The sequence below is a fragment of the Carcharhinus amblyrhynchos genome, chromosome 20, assembly GCF_965287045.1.
Source record: "Carcharhinus amblyrhynchos chromosome 20, sCarAmb.v2.hapA, whole genome shotgun sequence".
Taxonomy (NCBI): domain Eukaryota; kingdom Metazoa; phylum Chordata; class Chondrichthyes; order Carcharhiniformes; family Carcharhinidae; genus Carcharhinus; species Carcharhinus amblyrhynchos.
In genome coordinates this window covers 15,282,747-15,301,275 of record NC_137343.1, presented here as the reverse complement: position 1 = coordinate 15,301,275, position 18,529 = coordinate 15,282,747, and the positions used below count along the sequence as shown (strand labels likewise).

The following is an 18,529-nucleotide window of genomic DNA, read 5'->3' as shown; positions in this document are numbered from 1 at the left end:
ATCTTCTCGGTAATTGATTCCAGACTTGGCTCATACCATCTGGAGATCAGAGGCTGTGTTAAGATGAGTGCAGAAAGGATTGGCGCCAAGATCTGAGCCCCCATTAAACAGACCCCCCTCCCGCCATCCACCATCCAAAATGGCGCCGGATACCCATGGCGGCCGGCCTGATGATTAACTGTAAGTCACGCGCCTGTTTTAAATTGTTTTACCGTTCGTTTTTTTTAAACTGTGGAAATGGAATGGCAACTTGTGAACTGTTTGGCGCCGCTTAAATCGCCGGAAGGGCTTAATACACGCAAATGGGTTTACCACCGCGGAGGTCATCTCTGCAGGACTGCCAGGTCTTTATCCAGTTTGATGTTTAATCCTTCTCTCGGTGCACTCGCTCGTATTCAGTCCTCACGGTTGTAACGCCGGGGCAGAAAACTGTAAACAGCCGGGGACGGGCTCTGCTATTTGCCAGAGGTTACTTTACTATGGTTAGGCCTGTATGAAACCTTAAAAAGTCTCACAACGCCAGGTTAAAGTCCAATAGATTGGTTTGGAATCACCAGCTTTTAGAGCGGTGCCCCTTCATCAGGTGCCTGATGGAGGAGCAGTGTGCCAACATTGTGATTCCAAATAAACCTGTTGGACTTTATCCTGGTGTTGTGAGACTTCTTGCTATGCCCATACCAGTCCAACATGGGCACCTCCATATCATGAAACCCTTAAAGGCGGTAGGTTCTCAAATAATGTGTGATTGTATGTGTCGGTCACACATCCTAATATGGCCATACTCAAAGGCACAAACTATCCACCATCAGCACTTTCATTACTTTAAATCAACAGAACAAGACAGGGTTGTGTGTGGAATCACTTTATAGGCAACATCAGGACAAAGTGTTCACAGCGTGTATCTGCATGCACTGGAAGACAGCCTAAGTATTGCAGGCACCTCAATACAAAATAAAGTTTTGGTTCCTTTTACATACTTGAATGTAAACCTGCTGCAAATTATTATGCAGCTTCCAATTGTAATCAGTTTGAACATGCTGATTAAGTAAGTATCACATGCTGCTTATATGCAGAGCTAGGGGCTGTACCTCATAGCTGACCCTTTTTTGTTTCTTTTAGTACTGGTAGATTTATTTTTATCCATAAGCACACTAAAGTGGCACTTTTAGATTTTAATACTTCCAGACTTTAGCATCAAATTAGAATTTATCATTGTTGCTATTGAATGACTCACCCCCATAAAAGCCCATGGTTGTTAGAAGTGCCTGCTATATAGCAACATGCACTGCCTAAACTCATAACAGCAAGTAAATTACAGATAGATGAACAGAAGCAAAGACAGAGACCAGAAAGTGACATGTATGACTATAAGCCTGATTTATATATAAAAGATAAGATGTGGAGAAAATCACTTTGTGTGCTAGATCAATGACCAAGTAAGGATTGGTAGTAGTGATTGGTTTTCATTCTGCTGTTAAAGATTCCCATTTTCTTACTGACCGGTTTGATGATGTCCTTCTCCTCAACCGGTATCATATGGAAGACAATTTACAGAGGTGAGCAGTGGAATATTGTGACACATGCACTTGTTATAAGGAAGTTAACTACAATATCATCATATAGTCAAACACTACCTCAGAGATTTTTGGTGGTTTTAGTGAGATTCAGGGTTACTCCATGGAACCTCCGAGTCTTCATGTGATTCTGTGAAACCTCAGCAAGTGTCAATGTGACTGCGTGAAATGTCAGCAATATGCATCAGATGGACTAGAGCAGTTCAAGTAGGTGGCTCACCGCCATCTTCTTGAGAACAATTGGGAATGGGCAACATCCTTGCCAGCAACATTCTCATGTCATGAAAGGATATAAAGAAGACCTCACGAGAGCTTGGAAATCTGTCATTTCATGAAATGTTGGTGAGTCTCAGTGAGACTTGATGAGGTCTTGTGCTAGGTTTATGCAAATCTTTGTTAATGGAAGAATGGACATCTATCCTTTTTTATTGCCTTTTAGGGCCTATTTTTTTTTTGTGTGCTATTGTTGGTTATTATGATGCTTATTAGTCTCAGAAAGATTCCATTATATTCTGATATGTTGCTGGGAAATGGAAGCTTGAATTAATAGCTAAAACCACCATTTAAAAAAAAACTAAGTTTCAAATTTGGAATTCAAAGATTGAAAAATGTATAACTCTGCAAATAGAGTTCAGATTGTGTTAGAACAACAGGATAGGATTCTGAAAAATAGCTGCAAAATGCCATAATATTGTAATGTTCAATTTGTCAACTTTAGGATGTGCTCCAGATTGTATTATACACAAAAATTGGTAAAATCAGATATGGGGTTCAATATGTTTCAGCGCATTAGTTAAATCTGTCACAAAAGTCACTATGCACATTATTCTAATAAAAGTTTTAATCTCAAGTGGGGGGAAAAAAATCTATCTAACATTTAACAAAGGACATTTATTAGCCATTCCAGTGGAAGCACCAGAGAAAGCGTCAAAGCTGTCCAAACTAGATGGCCTGTTCATAAAATAGAAAGCAAAGGTCAATGATGTACTAAGTTCTGTTACTAGATGTCACTACCATATTTGATTAAATACTGCATCATATCCTATTTACAGAGTTCAAGACATACATCAGTACATAATCATCACAACACTTTTTTTTCCCCCTCCATGCTGGCTCTTCAGATTCAATACTAGGCTCCAGAGAATGGATGGGGTGGCTGCATGGACAGCCAGCTTCAGATTTTCAATCTAACATTGTGGAAGGACAACTGGAATTCAACAAAAACACACTGGAAGACTAGTATTGTTTGATTAATATCCTACTTGGAGAAGGTGGGTATTGTTTAAGGCCAGCTGCTTATAGGGAGTATTTAGTGCCAAATATTTTCTTCCTTTTAAAAGCTTTCTCTTGGCCATTCGATGAAGATTTGAGAATTAGGTGACAATTAGCATACATAGGACAGAGAAAATGAAAATAATTCAATGCTGTAAGGTGCTTGTAGAGATTTCAGGAGTGGGTTGCTATATTTGTATCTCCTCTATTCTGATTACTATTGTGATGATATTGTGCTCGTTAGATTGTGATTACTTGGAATTTGTGTCCCTATAGTTGTAAGTAACAAGGCACAGCCAATAATTATACACCCACTGAATTACTTGCATACCTCCATGAAAATTGAAATAATCCACTCATTCGGGAACAGCAAAGTTAATTCTGTTTGCCACTAGTATCTTCTACTGCTTGAAATTCACTCCTTGAATCTCTCTCCACCCTTAAGACAATTCTTTAAACCTCCTTCTTTGACTAAACTTCTTATCGGGATCAAATTTTGAACTGGTGCGGCGACAGCAATCTCTCCCTCAATGTCACAAAAACAAAGGAGATTGTCATCGACTTCAGGAAGCGTAGTGGAGGACATGTCCCTGTCAACATCAATGGGGACAAAGTAGAAATGGTCGAAAGCTTCAGGTTTTTAGGTGTCCAGATCACCAACACCCTATGCTGATGCTATAGTTAAGAAAGCACACTAACGCCTCTACTTTCTCTGGAGACTAGGGAAATTTGGCATGTCTGCTATAACTCTCATCAATGTTTACAGATGCACCATAGAAAATATTCTCTCTGGTTGTACCACGTCTTGGTATGGCTCTTGCTCTGTTCAAGACTGAGATAAACTACAAAGGATTGTGAACGAAGTCTAGTCCATCACTCAAACCAGCCTTCCATCTTTTGACACTGTCTAATCTTCAGCAAGCATTGACACTGTCTAATCTTCAGCCAAGGACCCTACCCTGCTACCACCCCCCCCGATACTATCTTCCACCTTCCTTGGCGGGGGCAGGGGGTGGATAGAGATACAAAACTCTGAGGTCATGTCTGAGTCAAACAGCTTCTTCCCTGCTGCCATCAAACTTTTGAATGGTCTTACCTTGCATTAAGTTGATTTTTCTCTGCACTGTATCTTTGACTGTAACACTATATTTTGCACTCTCTCCTGTCCTTCTCTATGTATCGTATGCTTTGTCGGTATAGCTTGCAAGAATAAGTACTTTTCACTGTATATCAACACATGTGACAATAATAAATCTAATTGTGTTAACACTCCTATAAACTACCTCTACACATATCACAAAGTTAATGGTGAATGTTATATACATATGGGATATTGTTGTTGCTGTAAATTTCTGTGCATTTGGTAGATGGAAGAGAGGAGTTTTGTTTCCATCAGATGATGGCTGTAGGAATTGGGAAATGGAACAGCTGCACCACTTCACATCAGTAATAAGTCCATACGTAGCAGATTCAGCATGGGTTGAATTAACATTGCTCCCACTCCATAGCAGCAAGCTAGACCTACTCCATCCTAACTCAAAGCCTCAAATTAGCCATTCCATTTACCATATTCACAATGGAGCACAATGTCTACACCATCTAAATTATGGGCAATTTTGTTTTTAAACCCACATCCAAAATTTGATCACACCCCCACCACTCCCAATTCATTTTAGTTAGGACCGTAGAAGCCAGCAGCCACTTGTATGCATTAATCTGCATTGACTTATGCACAGGTTTCCAAGGTGAGAGGATACAGTAACATGACTTTGGCCTACTCCTGCTCCTATCAGCCTTTCAAGCCTGCTCTGCCATTCAGTAAAATCATTGTGGTTTCACTTCCACTTGACTGTCTGTCTCTTCCCTTTCTTTAGATGAAAACAAACAGTTGCAAAGGAATATTGATAGATCCGGTGAGTAGGCAAAACTGTACAGATGGAATGTAACGTTGTTAGGTATGAGGCTATTCTCTTTGGATCCAAGAGTGATAGATCAAAATATATTTTCTAAATGGTGAGAAAAATCGGAACAGTGAAGGAGCAGAGAAATTGAGGCCAATACAGAAATCACTGAACATGGGTACAAAAATTTGGCCTTTATCTCAAGGGGCAGTGAAACAAAGGGTCTAAGTTTTTTAGTGTTATAAAACTTTGGTTGCCTCCACCTGGCATTCTGTTTTCAGATCTGGCCACTGCATCTCAGGAAGAATATATTGACCTTGAAGGGGATGCTGTGTAAATTCACCAGAATGATAACAGTATAGAAGATTAATAGGTGAGCTAGTTGATGTGTTTAATTCAAATAAAGGACTTGATGGAATCTGTTGGTGGAGGGGAGGATGAGGGTCCAGAACTAAGGGGCATAACCTTAAAATTAGATCGAAGCTATTCGGGGATAGAAAGTGCAGTGGAAATCTAACTCCCTCCCTCTCAAAAAGCTATTAAGGCTTGGGATAGGGAGGGTGGTAGTGGTTGAGAGTACCAATTGACAACTTCAGAACTGAGATATATTTTTATTGTGCAAGGGCATTAAGGCTTATGGAACTAAGGTAGGCTGATTGAGATGCAAGTCAGCTATTATCCCATAGCCTACTTTTGTTCTTCTATTCTGTTTTCCATCACTGACCTCACACTATTCAGTTCAGCTGTTCTATACTTGTCCTTGTTTAAGTTTCCACACTGACTGTTTCCTAGCAGATCCATATCTTTTGAATTGGTAGCCATGTGCCTGGCTCCTTATTCAGCTCCAGACTTGAAGAATGTGCTTCCAATGCCCTTTTCCAAATCATTTCATACCCACAACCTGAGTACCATTTGTATCAAGGTGCCTGTTTCTGAGTCTTATTTAATTAGAATCCACAATGTTTGCAGTTCATTGTTGACAGCACCCTGTGGTCTTATGGAGACATTATTAGTGCCTTTGTTCTCATGTGAGAGTCAATAGTTAAACATTGTTTTCTGTTAACTGGTACTCTGAAATAAATATGTCATACTTTGAACACACAGGATACACACCCTAGATTTTCAGGTAATTTTAGTCATCTGATGATAAAAATCTCTGGACCATTAGGGGGTGAGGATTAATATGCTTAAGTGCCATTTATACTGATTATTCTGAACACAACTGTTTATGTTCCAACAAAATCAGTTTCATTAATAAATTCAGCTGTTGACTGTGCACAGACTGAAAGTTGTGTTAAACGTTAAACTCCAGCACACAGGCTAGCTTCATGCCTTGCCATGTTTCCCAGTTATGTTTTCAATAATCATTCCAGAAACAGATTGGAGTTGATATTTATCTGGACTCCCCGGGGTGGGGGGGAGAATTTTCCCATCCCTGCTTGCCACGGGAATTGTCGGGGGGCGGGCAGGACTATGGAAAGGTCTGTTGATCTCGGGTGGGGGTTTTCTGGTTTTGGGGTCAGCGTGGCTGAAAACCTGCCCCCATCTCTGACAACTGAGCTGAAAATGGACTTCTATAATGCTTCACAATGGTTTTAATGACAGGATTCCATACAAAATGTCTGTTCCAGGATTACATTAGTCTAACAACTTGAAAGCATAAAACATGGACAAAATAAGGGTGAATGACTGGTAAGTGCTCTTGATGTCATTTAGGATTATATTGTAATTCAGTGAAAACTTATTCTCCCGTTATTTGTTGCTGCCTTTTATTACTGACCTTTTAATTGCAGGGAAATGTTGATAAAATGAGATGGTAATTTAATTATTTTGAAATGTGTTGCTGTATAAACAGGAGATGCATGGACAAAAAAAGATTGACTGATTATCGTGGTACTCAGCCAAATAATGCTGGAAACACAACAGATCAGCCAACATTTGTGGAGAAAATAACCAATTTAGCAAAGCAGGTATTTTCATGCCTGAAATGTTAACTTGTATGCTTTCTCAAATGCTGAATGTTTCCAAATTGTTTGGAAGGTACTTTCTCTTCAATTTTCTCCCTTTCTCTGCCAGAGGCCTTGCATAAGACAGGTTCAGAAATCTTCAGTACTTCAAGCAGATATGCAAGCGGAGTCTAATTCTGCCCTGTCCCACTATGCATGCTTATGCAACACCAAGGCACTGGACAATAATCAGGACTAGGAACGTTCCATAAAATGGAGCACTGAGGCCAACTGTAAGACTGCCTTCTGTGATTCCAGATTCGGTGATAATAGCTTTAATTGAAAGTAAGATTAAAGATTATTGTAGAACTGTTATAAAAGATGCAATACCTGTTGCTTGGCAGAAAATCTCCCCTAGTGATGATCTGATATTCTTATACAGCCACATTTTCAAAGTACGCCATACCAAAATTCAGCCTTTCCAAATCTTCCTTTTATATTGGAATGCGCACCTCTCAACTTCTTTTAAAAGTAATTCTTTGCAGGAACTCATTTACATTGCGCTTAAATCAATTATAAACAACAATTATTCTATATAATCACCTCAAAGTTATAAAAGGGTGTTAACTACATCATCTCCCTTCTCATGTATCTTTTGTTACAGTGTTTTGTGCTTTAGTGCAAACGGTTACGCGCAGCCTGAAAGCAGACTTTTAATAAAACCTTCCTCCTATTCATATCATGATCTTGTGATAGCATAAATCAGAATAATATGCTGAGGACAACACTTGGCATTTATGATTACACATGAGGGGAGCCTGTTTACAATACTTTGCTCTTCTTCTCTAACCAAATCAATGTTGCAATGGCTAAGACATCAAGAGGTATCCAGAGATTCACCATTACAACTTTAAGCACTTTGGTATAATATATTTTCCCCTTAAGTTCTCTCTGCTATCCTGCTCTGGTGTTGTTGCTCTTGAAAAACAGGTCAATAATTGAAGTCAGAGTTTCAATATAAATATTGATTACAAGAAGCTAGTGATTCTCTATTACATCATTTAAATCAACTCAAGAGTTCCAGGTACCAGATTCTTCCATCTTCATGCTCAAATGATTTTTTTTTTAATAACCTAACCACTGATTTAGGTCAATATTTATGGTGGATATACTCCAAACCTGATGTTTATTGTCAAATATGTTGCTTAATTTGCCTTTTTAGCAGTTACTAGACAATTTTTAGGTTGAATCATTTTAGGTCAAAACTGCATTTCCATGAGCCAGTAGGCAGCAAATTCTGCAGTCTACCTTTGAGAAAGCATATGCTGTGGCATGACTTGCATCTGGCATTGTGCCTGCTAGTGACCCTGCCTTATATCATGGAGATAGGAGTCACGTGAATACTTGGGGCAGGGCTTGTACTTTTAACAATGCAACAGAGGTGTCTGCTCACTGAGGAGACAGAAGTTGGAGTGACACACTGCTACTTCAGAAGGAGGAGGCAGGAGTTCCAAAACAGGCTGAAGAGGAAGGAAAAAAATGTTTGTGTGTTAATCCCCTCATTACTATCCCCTTTTAAGGAAGCTACACCTGCTTTTATCTCAAGAATGACCCAAAATTGTACCAGATGTAACAGGCTAAAAGAAGCAACCTGAGTGCCAAGTAAATTAAAGGGTAGGATACCTGATGAATCCAGATTCTACTGCAGTTTGTTCCCTGATGGGAATTTTAGTCTGGTGAGTGTAGGTCAGCACAAACATTCATAATATGGTGGTGCATGGGGGAGATGGTGGTGGTTGCTGCATGCAAGTTTCAGCTGATCACCTGCCCTGGTACAGGACACCCAGTGATAACATGTACCAGTGCAAAGCTGTTGAAGAAACTGGTGGTCCCACTAGGACCATTTGTATTTCAGTTGGTTCTAATTGGAGAAAGTTTGCTAAGGAAAAGCCAGGTGCTTCCAGAAAGTAGAAAATAGACACAAACCCATATAGTTGCTTAATGTGACAAAGTCTTCCCAGAAAATTGTTTAGCAACTTTGTGGGAGAATAAATAATTCCAGAAGAATCATGCACATTTTTTCTCACAGTGATGTTTTGCACGTATGGTGCGATGATGTGTTCCAAGGTGATATAGCATATATTTTGTGTGTAAACAAAAGACAAGTGTTGATTAAACACTTCACGAAGATGATTTCTCACAAATGCCATTACTTCATCTGGTATTCCTCCTCCCCCCTCCCCAATCAAAGTATTTTGAGATTGAAGAGAATGAGAGAGACTAGAGAGGAAGGAGGGAAATGAATGAATGAAAATTTGATGGCTAAAAACTAAAATTAGGCTCTGGTGAGAATGTTGATCAGTCACTAGGGATGGGATTTGCATTATACAGAGTGTGCCAGCGCTCAATCTTCTTATCCTTGTTCTTCAAACACTCGTACCAGTGCTTCAAGCAGTCTCCTTTTGCATTAATGCCCATTATAATACTGCCTGTTACAGACGGGAGAAAAAATGGTATTATAGGTAAATATCATCAAAAAAGACAATCAAAAAATAATGACAATGTAAAATGGGAAGGGAAGCCAAGTATTTGGTATTCTAAAACTTAATTTATTTTTACCCAATACTGTGTGCCAAGAAATGACACTGTCCCTGTTAATGTATTGTACCCAACAGTGTAAATCTGCCTATATTCCAAACTGCACTCTGAACCTGTATTTGTAAGCTATGTATTTGTAAGATACGTAAGCTTAGAAAATAATATTAATATTAAAGAAGAAATACTTTCTGCTTCAGTATTTCCAAATCAAAATGTAATCATCATAATATTTTGCATGTTTTACTGGGTTAAATGTGCTATTGAACACAAGTTGATCCAGTATCCATATTGAAGTCTCTGGAAGTCTGCAGCCTGCTGTCCACCCCCCTTCTAGTAATGCAAACTGATCTTTAATAGTTATAATAGGATTAACATTCTGAAAGACTGGGACTAATCTGTTTAATCAGTTTCTCTGATTTTTTAAGTACCACTAGTTCAATTAAAGCCTCACTAGATTAAACAGAGATGGATGTGTAGTTTAATCTTGTGTGGCCTGAATTTCTTGCCAGCATTTTAAATGTTGGAATGTCAGTGTCTGAAAAGATAAATGATCAACTTGAGTTTTAACAATCTGAGTAAATAACTTTGGCACAAGTTTGCTGAAGCATTGGTGTAAATGTCATTTTCCCACCCTAGATTAATGTGGATACAACCCTTTTGCTAAGTTTCTGATCTTCCATCTGCCTCAATGCCAGTAGTAGTAGTACTGAGGGTGAAGGGGTCTGGACCAGTTAGTGGTTTGCTACATTTCTTGCTGAATTTTCTGAGTAGGTGTCATTCATATACATTTTTATCTTTTCTGCCTGTCTTTTAAACACTAAAATACTCTCTTGTCCCATTTGACATAAAGATTCATATATCGCATGTACTTTAAACTTGGATACAAATTTGTTCTATATTTTAAAATCAACAGCTGCCTGATTGTGAAACTTGTGTGTAAATTTGAACTTCCCTCTTTGTTTCTATAGATGGCTTGTGACGTTAGTGTCCCTTTCATAGAATCCCTATAGTGCAGAAGGAGGCTATTCAGCCCATCAAGTCTGCACTGACAACAATCCTACCCCAGACCCTATCCCCCGCAACACCACACATATATTTCGCTAGTCCCTCTAACTACACATCCCGGAACATTAAGTGGAAATTTAGTATGGCCAGTCAACCTAACCCGCACATCTTTGGACTGAGAAGAAACCAGAGCACTTGGAGGAAACTCACACAGACAGAGGGCAAATGTGCAAACTTCACACAGACAGTGACTGAAGTTGGGAATTGAATCTGGGTTCCTGGAGCTGTGAGGCAGCAGTACTAGCCACTGTGCTGCCCATAAATACTGCAACATAGAATCCCTACGTTACAGAAGGAGGCCATTCAGCCTATCATGTCCTTACTGACTACAATCCCATACAGGCGCTATTCCTGCAATACCACGTATTTATCCTGCTGACACTAAGGAACAATTTAGTTTGACCAATCGGGCTAACGTGCACATCTTTGTGCACGCTGGAGGAAACCACGCAGACATGGAGAGAATGTGCAGACTCTGCACAGTGACTGAGGTCAGAATTGAACCCTGATCTCTGGCACTGTGAGGCAGCAGTGCTAACCACTGTGCCACTGTACCTCCCATTTTAGAGATTTAAGATTTTTTTTCAGTCATGATCTCTGCAGCTCTCACAATCCATGTTTATCATGCTCACAGCCTTGGGTGATATAATTGGGAAGAGCAAAAAAACTGTGCAGCTCAGATGACAAGGGTTGTTTTTTAGTGTTGTTTTGGCTGCAGTGTTAGAAGCATCGCAGAAAGAAATTTCTCTCTGTTTTTACTTTGAAAGTTTTACCAGTTACCTGAAAGCACATCTTGTTTGCCATCCTGCAGTAAAGAATCTGTGTTTTGGTGGCTGCAGTAGAGTTTGTGCTTTGGGGTTTTGGGAAGCTGTATTTCTTCAAACTGTTTTGAGTCTCAAGAGCATTTGACTGCAGAATTCAAATAGTATCCCAGTATCACGTGAGCATTAATCTGTGCTGTGTTAAACCCGTGAAAAGAGTCCTTTGTCTATTGAAGTTGGTTTTGATGGGGACAGGTTATATACATTCATTCAGAGTTATACATTTATAGTGGGATTGTTTGTGATTGGTAAAATCAATTTTATTACTACACATGTTAACTATATTCTTAAATCTTCGTTTGATAAAAGCTTGCTAGTCTTTTGAATCACATCTGAAGTGGAACATGTCACGCTTATCTTAGCTAAATTCAACATCAAATACTTATGGTTCAGGCGAGCTTCATAAAACACTTCAGAGTTTTTGACTTGAACCATAATTTGAGTTTGACTATCCTCAGAAAAGGGACATCTCCAGCCGAACCGCTCTGCATCTGATAAAGTTCCATATTTTCAGACACTGTAAAACCTAAAAATCCTTTTGGACTTGTGGTTTTTACTTCTGCCTTTTAATTTTTCATCCTGTGGATTTTTGGCCCTTCATTTTTATATACTGAATTCCATACATTGTGATCAATATTAGCTGTGTGATGATGAAGACAGCAAGGACAGATGGTAAATGAGTTCTGAACATGTGTCATAAGGAAGAGGAATTAATGAATGACATTGGAACATATCTGAGATCACGAAAGAGTTGCCATGGATCCATCTAAATAGATTATTCCAAAATCTTCCAGACTGCGAGTACTATCATTCCAATATGTGATTTTATTCCTATTCCTTGAGTGCCAGTGTCAAGAAATGAAGGTAGCTGGCACAATCTACATTAACATGCATGAATTATTCTCCTGTGGTCTCCACAGTAGACAATCAATAGTAGCACCTTCACCAAGACAACACAGCAGCTCTGGACGACAAAACTATTTTCCCAATTTGGTCTTTGCGTTTCTGATTAAACAAAACTGAGTATTTCTCAGAAGTGTCATAGTCATAGAAATTTACAGCATGGAAACAGGCCCTTTGACTCAATGTGCCTCCCCTTTTTTTAAGCCCCTAAGCTAATCCCCCAATTACCGACATTTGGCCCCCATCCCTCTAAACCCATCTTACCCGTGTAATTGGCTAAATGCTTTTTAAAAGACAAAATTGTACCTGCCTCTACTACTACCTCTGGCAGCTTGTTCCAGATACTCACCACCCTCTGTCTGAAAAAACTGCCCCTCTGGACCCATCTGTATCTCTCCCCTCTCTCATTATGGCCTCTAATTTTAGACTCTCCTACCTTTGGAAAAAGATATTGACTATCTAGCTGATCTATGCCCCTCATCATTTTATAGACTTCTATAAGATCACCCCTCAAGCTTCTACGCTCCAGAGAAAAAAGTCGCAGTCTATCCAACCTCTCCTTATAACTCACCATCAAGTCGCAAAAGCATTCTAGTAAATCCCTTCTGCACTCTTCCTGGTTTAATGATATCTTTTCTATAATAGGGTGACCAGAACTGTATCTTGTGTTCCAGGTGTGGCCTTACCAATGTCTTGTACAATTTCAACAAGGCATCCCAATATTCTGACCAATGAAACCAAGCATGCTGAATGCCTTCTTCATCACTGTCCATCTGTGACTCCACTTTCAAGGAGCTATGAACCTGTATCCTAAGATCTCTTTGTTCTGTAACTCTGCCCAATGCCCTACCACTAACTAAGTCCTGCCCTGGTTCAATCTACCAAAATGCATCACTTTGCATTTCTAAATTAAACTCCATCTGCCACTTTTCAGCTCACTGGCCCAATTGATCAAGATCCCATTGCAATTAGAGGGCTAATGGAAGGACTCTTGGTAGTGTCGACGAGCAGAGAGATCTCGGTGTACATTTGCATAGATCCCTGAAAGTTGGCACCCAGGTTGATAAGGTTGTTAAGAAGGCGTATGGTGTGTTAGCTTTTATTGGTGGAGGCATTGAATTTCGGAGCTGTGAGGTCATGTTGCAACTGTACAAAACTCTGGTGCGGCCGCACTTGGAGTATTGCGTACAGTTCTGTTCGTCGCATTATAAGAAGGATGTGGAGGCATTGAAAAGGGTGCAGAGGAGGTTTACCAGGATGTTGCCTGGTATGGTGGGAAGGTCTTATGAGGAAAGGCTGAGGGACTTGAGGTTGTTTTCATTAGAAAGAAGAAGGTTGAGAGGTGACCTAATTGAGGCATACAAGATGATCAGAGGGTTAGATAGGGTGGATAGTGAGAGCCTTTTTCCTCGGATGGTGAAGGCTAACATGAGAGGACATAGCTTTAAATTAAGGGGTGGTAATTATAGGATGGATGTCAGAGGTAGGTTCTTTACTCAGAGGGTAGTAAGGGTGTGGAATGCCCTGCCTGCAGCAGTTGTGGACTCGCCAACTTTAAGGGCGTTCAGATGGTCAGTGGACAGGCATATAGAACATAGAACATAGAACATAGAACATTACAGCGCAGAACAGGCCCTTCGGCCCACGATGTTGCGCCGACCAGTTACAAAAACAATGACCCACTAGCCTATACCAATCCCTTTTCATCCATAAACCTATCCAGAGATCTCTTAAACGCCCCCAAACTAGACGCATCTACAACTGCAGCAGGCAGGGCATTCCAATCCCTCACCACCCGCTGGGTAAAGAACCTACCCCTGACATCCGTCCTGTAGCTACCCCCCCTTAATTTAAAGTCATGCCCCCTCGTGCTAGCTTTCTCCATCCGAGGAAAAAGGCTATCACTATCCACCCTATCTAAACCCCTAATCATCTTATATGTTTCAATAAGATCCCCTCTTAGCCGCCTTCTTCCCAACGAAAACAACCCTAGATCCCTCAGTCTCTCCTCATAGGACCTCCCCACCATACCAGGCAACATCCTAGTAAACCTCCTCTGCACCCTCTCCAACGCCTCCACATCCTTCTTGTAATGCGGGGACCAGAACTGCACACAGTACTCCAAGTGCGGCCGCACTAGAGTAGTGTACAGTTGCAACATGACGCTGCGACTCCTAAATTCAATCCCCCTACCAATAAACGCCAAGACACCGTATGCCTTCTTGACAACCTTATCTACTTGATTCCCAACTTTCAGGGATCTATGTACACACACACCTAGATCCCTCTGTTCATCCACACTATTCAAAGTCCTCCCGTTAGCCCTATACTCGACACATCTGTTGCTCCTACCAAAGTGAATTACCTCACACTTCTCCGCATTAAATTCCATCCGCCACCTCTCGGCCCAGCTCTGCAACCTATCTAAGTCTCCCTGCAGACTATGACACCCTTCCTCACAATCTACCACACCTCCAACTTTGGTGTCATCAGCAAATTTACTAATCCACCCAACTATACCCTCATCCAGATCATTAATAAAAATTACAAACAACAGTGGCCCCAAAACAGATCCCTGAGGCACACCACTCGTAACTGCACTCCATGATGAATATTTACCATCCACCACCACCCTCTGTCTCCTATCTGATAGCCAATTCCTGATCCAACTTCCTAGATTACCCACAATCCCATACATCTGCATTTTCAGCAGAAGCCTACCATGGTGAACCTTATCGAACGCCTTACTAAAATCCATGTATACCACGTCAACTGCCTTACCCCCATCCACCTCTTTGGTCACCTTCTCAAAAAACTCAATAAGGTTAGTAAGGCACGACCTACCTGCTACAAAACCATGCTGACTATTTCTAATCAATTCATTACACTCCAAATAACTATAAATCCTATCCCTAATAATTTTTTCTAAAACCTTGCCCACAACAGAAGTAAGACTCACCGGTCTATAATTCCCGGCAAAGTCTCTGTTCCCCTTCTTAAACAATGGGACAACATTCGCTATCCTCCAATCCTCCGGGACTACACCAGAGACCAATGACGACCTGAAGATCTGAGCCAGAGGCTCTGCAATCACCTCTCTAGCCTATGGATAACATTGGAATAGTTTAGGTTAGAGGGTCATTAGATTGGTTCCACTGGTCGGTGCAACATCGAGGGCCGAAGGGCCTGTACTGCACTGTAATGTTCTATGTTCTATAACTTTCTTCACTGTCCACCAAGCCACCAATCTTGGTATCATCTGCAAATTTACTAACCATGCCTCCTAAATTCTCATCCAAATCATTAATACAAATGACAAATAACAGTGGACCCAGCACCAATCCCTGATGCACACTGCTGCTCACAGGCCTCCATTTTGAAAAACAACCCACTACAACCACCTTCTGGTTTCTGTCATCAAGCCAATTTTGTACCATTTAACTATCTCACTCTGGATTTAATCTTGTGCAACAACCTACCTTGTCAGAGGCCTTGCTGAAATCCATGTAAACAACATCAGCTGCCCTGCCCTCATCTACCTTCTTAGTTACCCCTTCAAAATACTCAAATTTGTGAAACATGATTTTTGACTCTCAAAGCCATGCTGACTGTCCCTAATCAGTCCTTGCATCTCTAAATGCCTGTAGATCTTGTCTCTCAAAATACCTTCCAACAACTTGCCCACCACAGATATGAGCCTCACTGACCTGTGGTTCCCAGGCTTTTCCCTGTAGCCCTTCTTAAATTAAGACACATCATTTTCCACCCCCCCTATCTTCAGGCACCTCACCTGTGACTATCAGTAATATAAACATCATTGCTAGGAGACCCACAATTTCCTCTCTAGCCTCCCACACTTCATCAGGTTCCATGGATTTATCTACCTTGACACGCTTTAAGACTTCCAGCACCACCTCCTCAGTTATATGTGCACTCCTCAAGACATCGCTACTTATTTCCCCAAGTTCCCTAACATCCATGCTTTTCTGAACAGTGAATACTGATGAGAAATATTCGTTTAGGATCTAACCCATCTCTTGTGGACCCGCACATAGATGACCTTGTTGATCCTTAAGCGGTCCTACTCTTTCCCTAGTTACTTTTTTTGCCCTTTATGTATTTGTAGAAGCTCTTTGAATTCTCTTTTGGCTTATCTGCCAAAACAATCTCATGTCTCCTTTTTGCCCTCCTGATTTCTCTTAACTCTACTCCTACACCCACTGTATTCCAAGGGATTTACTTGATCCTAGCTGCCAATGCATGTCATGTGCCTCCTCCTTCTTGATCAGGGTCTCAATATCCTGAATCATTCAGGGTTCTGTACTTCTACCAGCCTTGCCCTTCAGCCTAAGGGGAATGTGCTTACCCTGAACCCTGGTTAACACGCTTTTGAAAGCCTTCCACTTACCAGATGTTCCTTTGCCTTCTCACAAACTCCTCCAATTAACTTTTGAAAGTTCCTGCCGGATACTATCAAAATTGGCCTTGCCTCAATTTAGAATTTTAACTTTTGGGCCAGATCTATCATTCTCTATAGCTATCATAAAACTAATAGCATTATGGTCACTGGTCCCAAAGTGGATTTCCCACCAAGACTGAATCTAATATCCAGGGATTAGCTTCATCTAGATAGGGGTGTTTATCTCCACTGGTGTTAGATGCTAGTTTCTTTTTGTAAAATTGGGTTCTGGCTTACAAGTCTGAAGAATAACAGCCAGAAAAACCAGTTGCAAGGAAGAAGGATCAAGCTGAGAGTCAGTGCTGTCACCAAGTATCCTGAGGCTTGATTAAAGCTCTTTGTCCAAAGATTCAGACTAAACAATTGTTGATGAGTAAATCTGCTATGCAGTATTCTGCTTAGAAGGCAATTATGGCAATCATGACTCAAATTGCCCTGTTGTAAGAAACCCGGAGTTGTTTACACATAACACATAATTAGGATTTAGTTATCATAACTATGTATTATGATTACCATTTCTTGTTTATTAGACATGTCTTAGCTATGTACTGTAGCTAGAAATAATGAAAGTGTTAAAGTTCATTCCCAGTACACTTTTAATATGTCAGGGTACAATTTAGATGACTTTGTTTAATCTCTGCTGAAAGTGTGTGATTATGCCTGTTCACTTTGAAATGATGTGGGTATGCCGGCGTTGGACTGGCGTAAACACAGTAAAAAGTCTGACAACACCAGGTTTTAGTCCAACCTATTTATTTGATAATATTCTCACAAGCTTTCGAGGGGACAGCCTCTTCGTCAGGTGAATGGAGAGTTCTGGCCTCAGACAGAGCATATAAAGCACAGACAGTTTAGAGATTACTGATTAAAATGCGAATCCTTACACCTAACCTGCTGTTCAAGACCTGAAGTGGCTGACAATGTGAGTGGTAGGAGCACTGATCACAGTTTAAAGAGATGTGTATTGTCTCCAGACAGTACAGTAAGTGAGGTTTTGCAAACCCAGGCAAGTCACGGGGGTTACAGATAGTGCGACATGAACCCAAGATCCCTGTTGAGACCGTCCTCATGTGTGCGGAACAAGACTTCTTCACTGCACAGAATCTTCAACCGATGCTGTACATTAGATACATCGATGACATTTTCTTCCTCTGGCCTCATGGTGAACAATCACTGAAACAACTATATGATGATATCAACAAATTCCACCCCACCATCAGCCTCTCCATGGACTATTCCCCAGAATCAGTTGCATTCTTGGACACACGCATCTCCATTAAGGACGGTCACCTCAGCACCTCACTGTACCGCAAGCCCACAGACAATCTCACAATGCTCCACTTCTCCAGTTTCCACCCTAAACATGTTAAAGAAGCCATTCCCTATGGACAAGCCCTCCGTATACACAGGATTTGCTCAGATGAGGAGGATCGTGACAGACACCTCCAGACCCTGAAAGATGCCCTCGTAAGAACAGGATATGGTGCTCGACTCATAGATCGGCAGTTTCGATGCGCCACAGCGAAAAACCGCACCGATCTCCTCAGAAGACAAACACGGGACACAGTGGACAGAGTTCCCTTCGTCGTCCAGTACTTCCCCGGAGCGGAGAAGCTACGACATCTTCTCCGGAGTCTTCAACATATCATTGATGAAGACGAACATCTCGCCAGGGCCATCCCCACACCCCCACTTCTTGCTTTCAGACAACCACACAACCTCAAACAGACCATTGTTCGCAGCAAACTACCCAGCCTTCAGGAGAACAGTGACCACAATACCACACAACCCTGTCACAGCAGCCTCTGCAAGACATGCCGGATCATCGACATGGATACCATCATCACACGTGAGAATACCATCCACCAGGTACATGGTAAATACTCTTGCAACTCGGCCAACATTGTCTACCTGATACGTTGCAAGAAAGGATGTCCCGAAGCATGGTACATTGGGGAGACCATGCAGACGCTACGACAACGGATGAATG

At 41.1% G+C, this 18,529-nt stretch overlaps 1 protein-coding gene across 1 annotated transcript in view; it reads right to left on the bottom strand.

Annotated features, from left to right (window-relative positions):
- Positions 1–858: 858 nt before the first annotated feature.
- Positions 859–18,529, bottom strand: part of LOC145355775 (rabphilin-3A-like) — a 180,128-nt gene continuing 162,457 nt past the window's right edge. Inside the window, exon 21 of the mRNA XM_080208131.1 lies at positions 859–9,182. Coding sequence (XP_080064257.1) covers positions 9,052–9,182 — 131 coding nt within the window. The 3' untranslated portion in view covers positions 859–9,051. The remainder of the gene's footprint in view (positions 9,183–18,529) is intronic.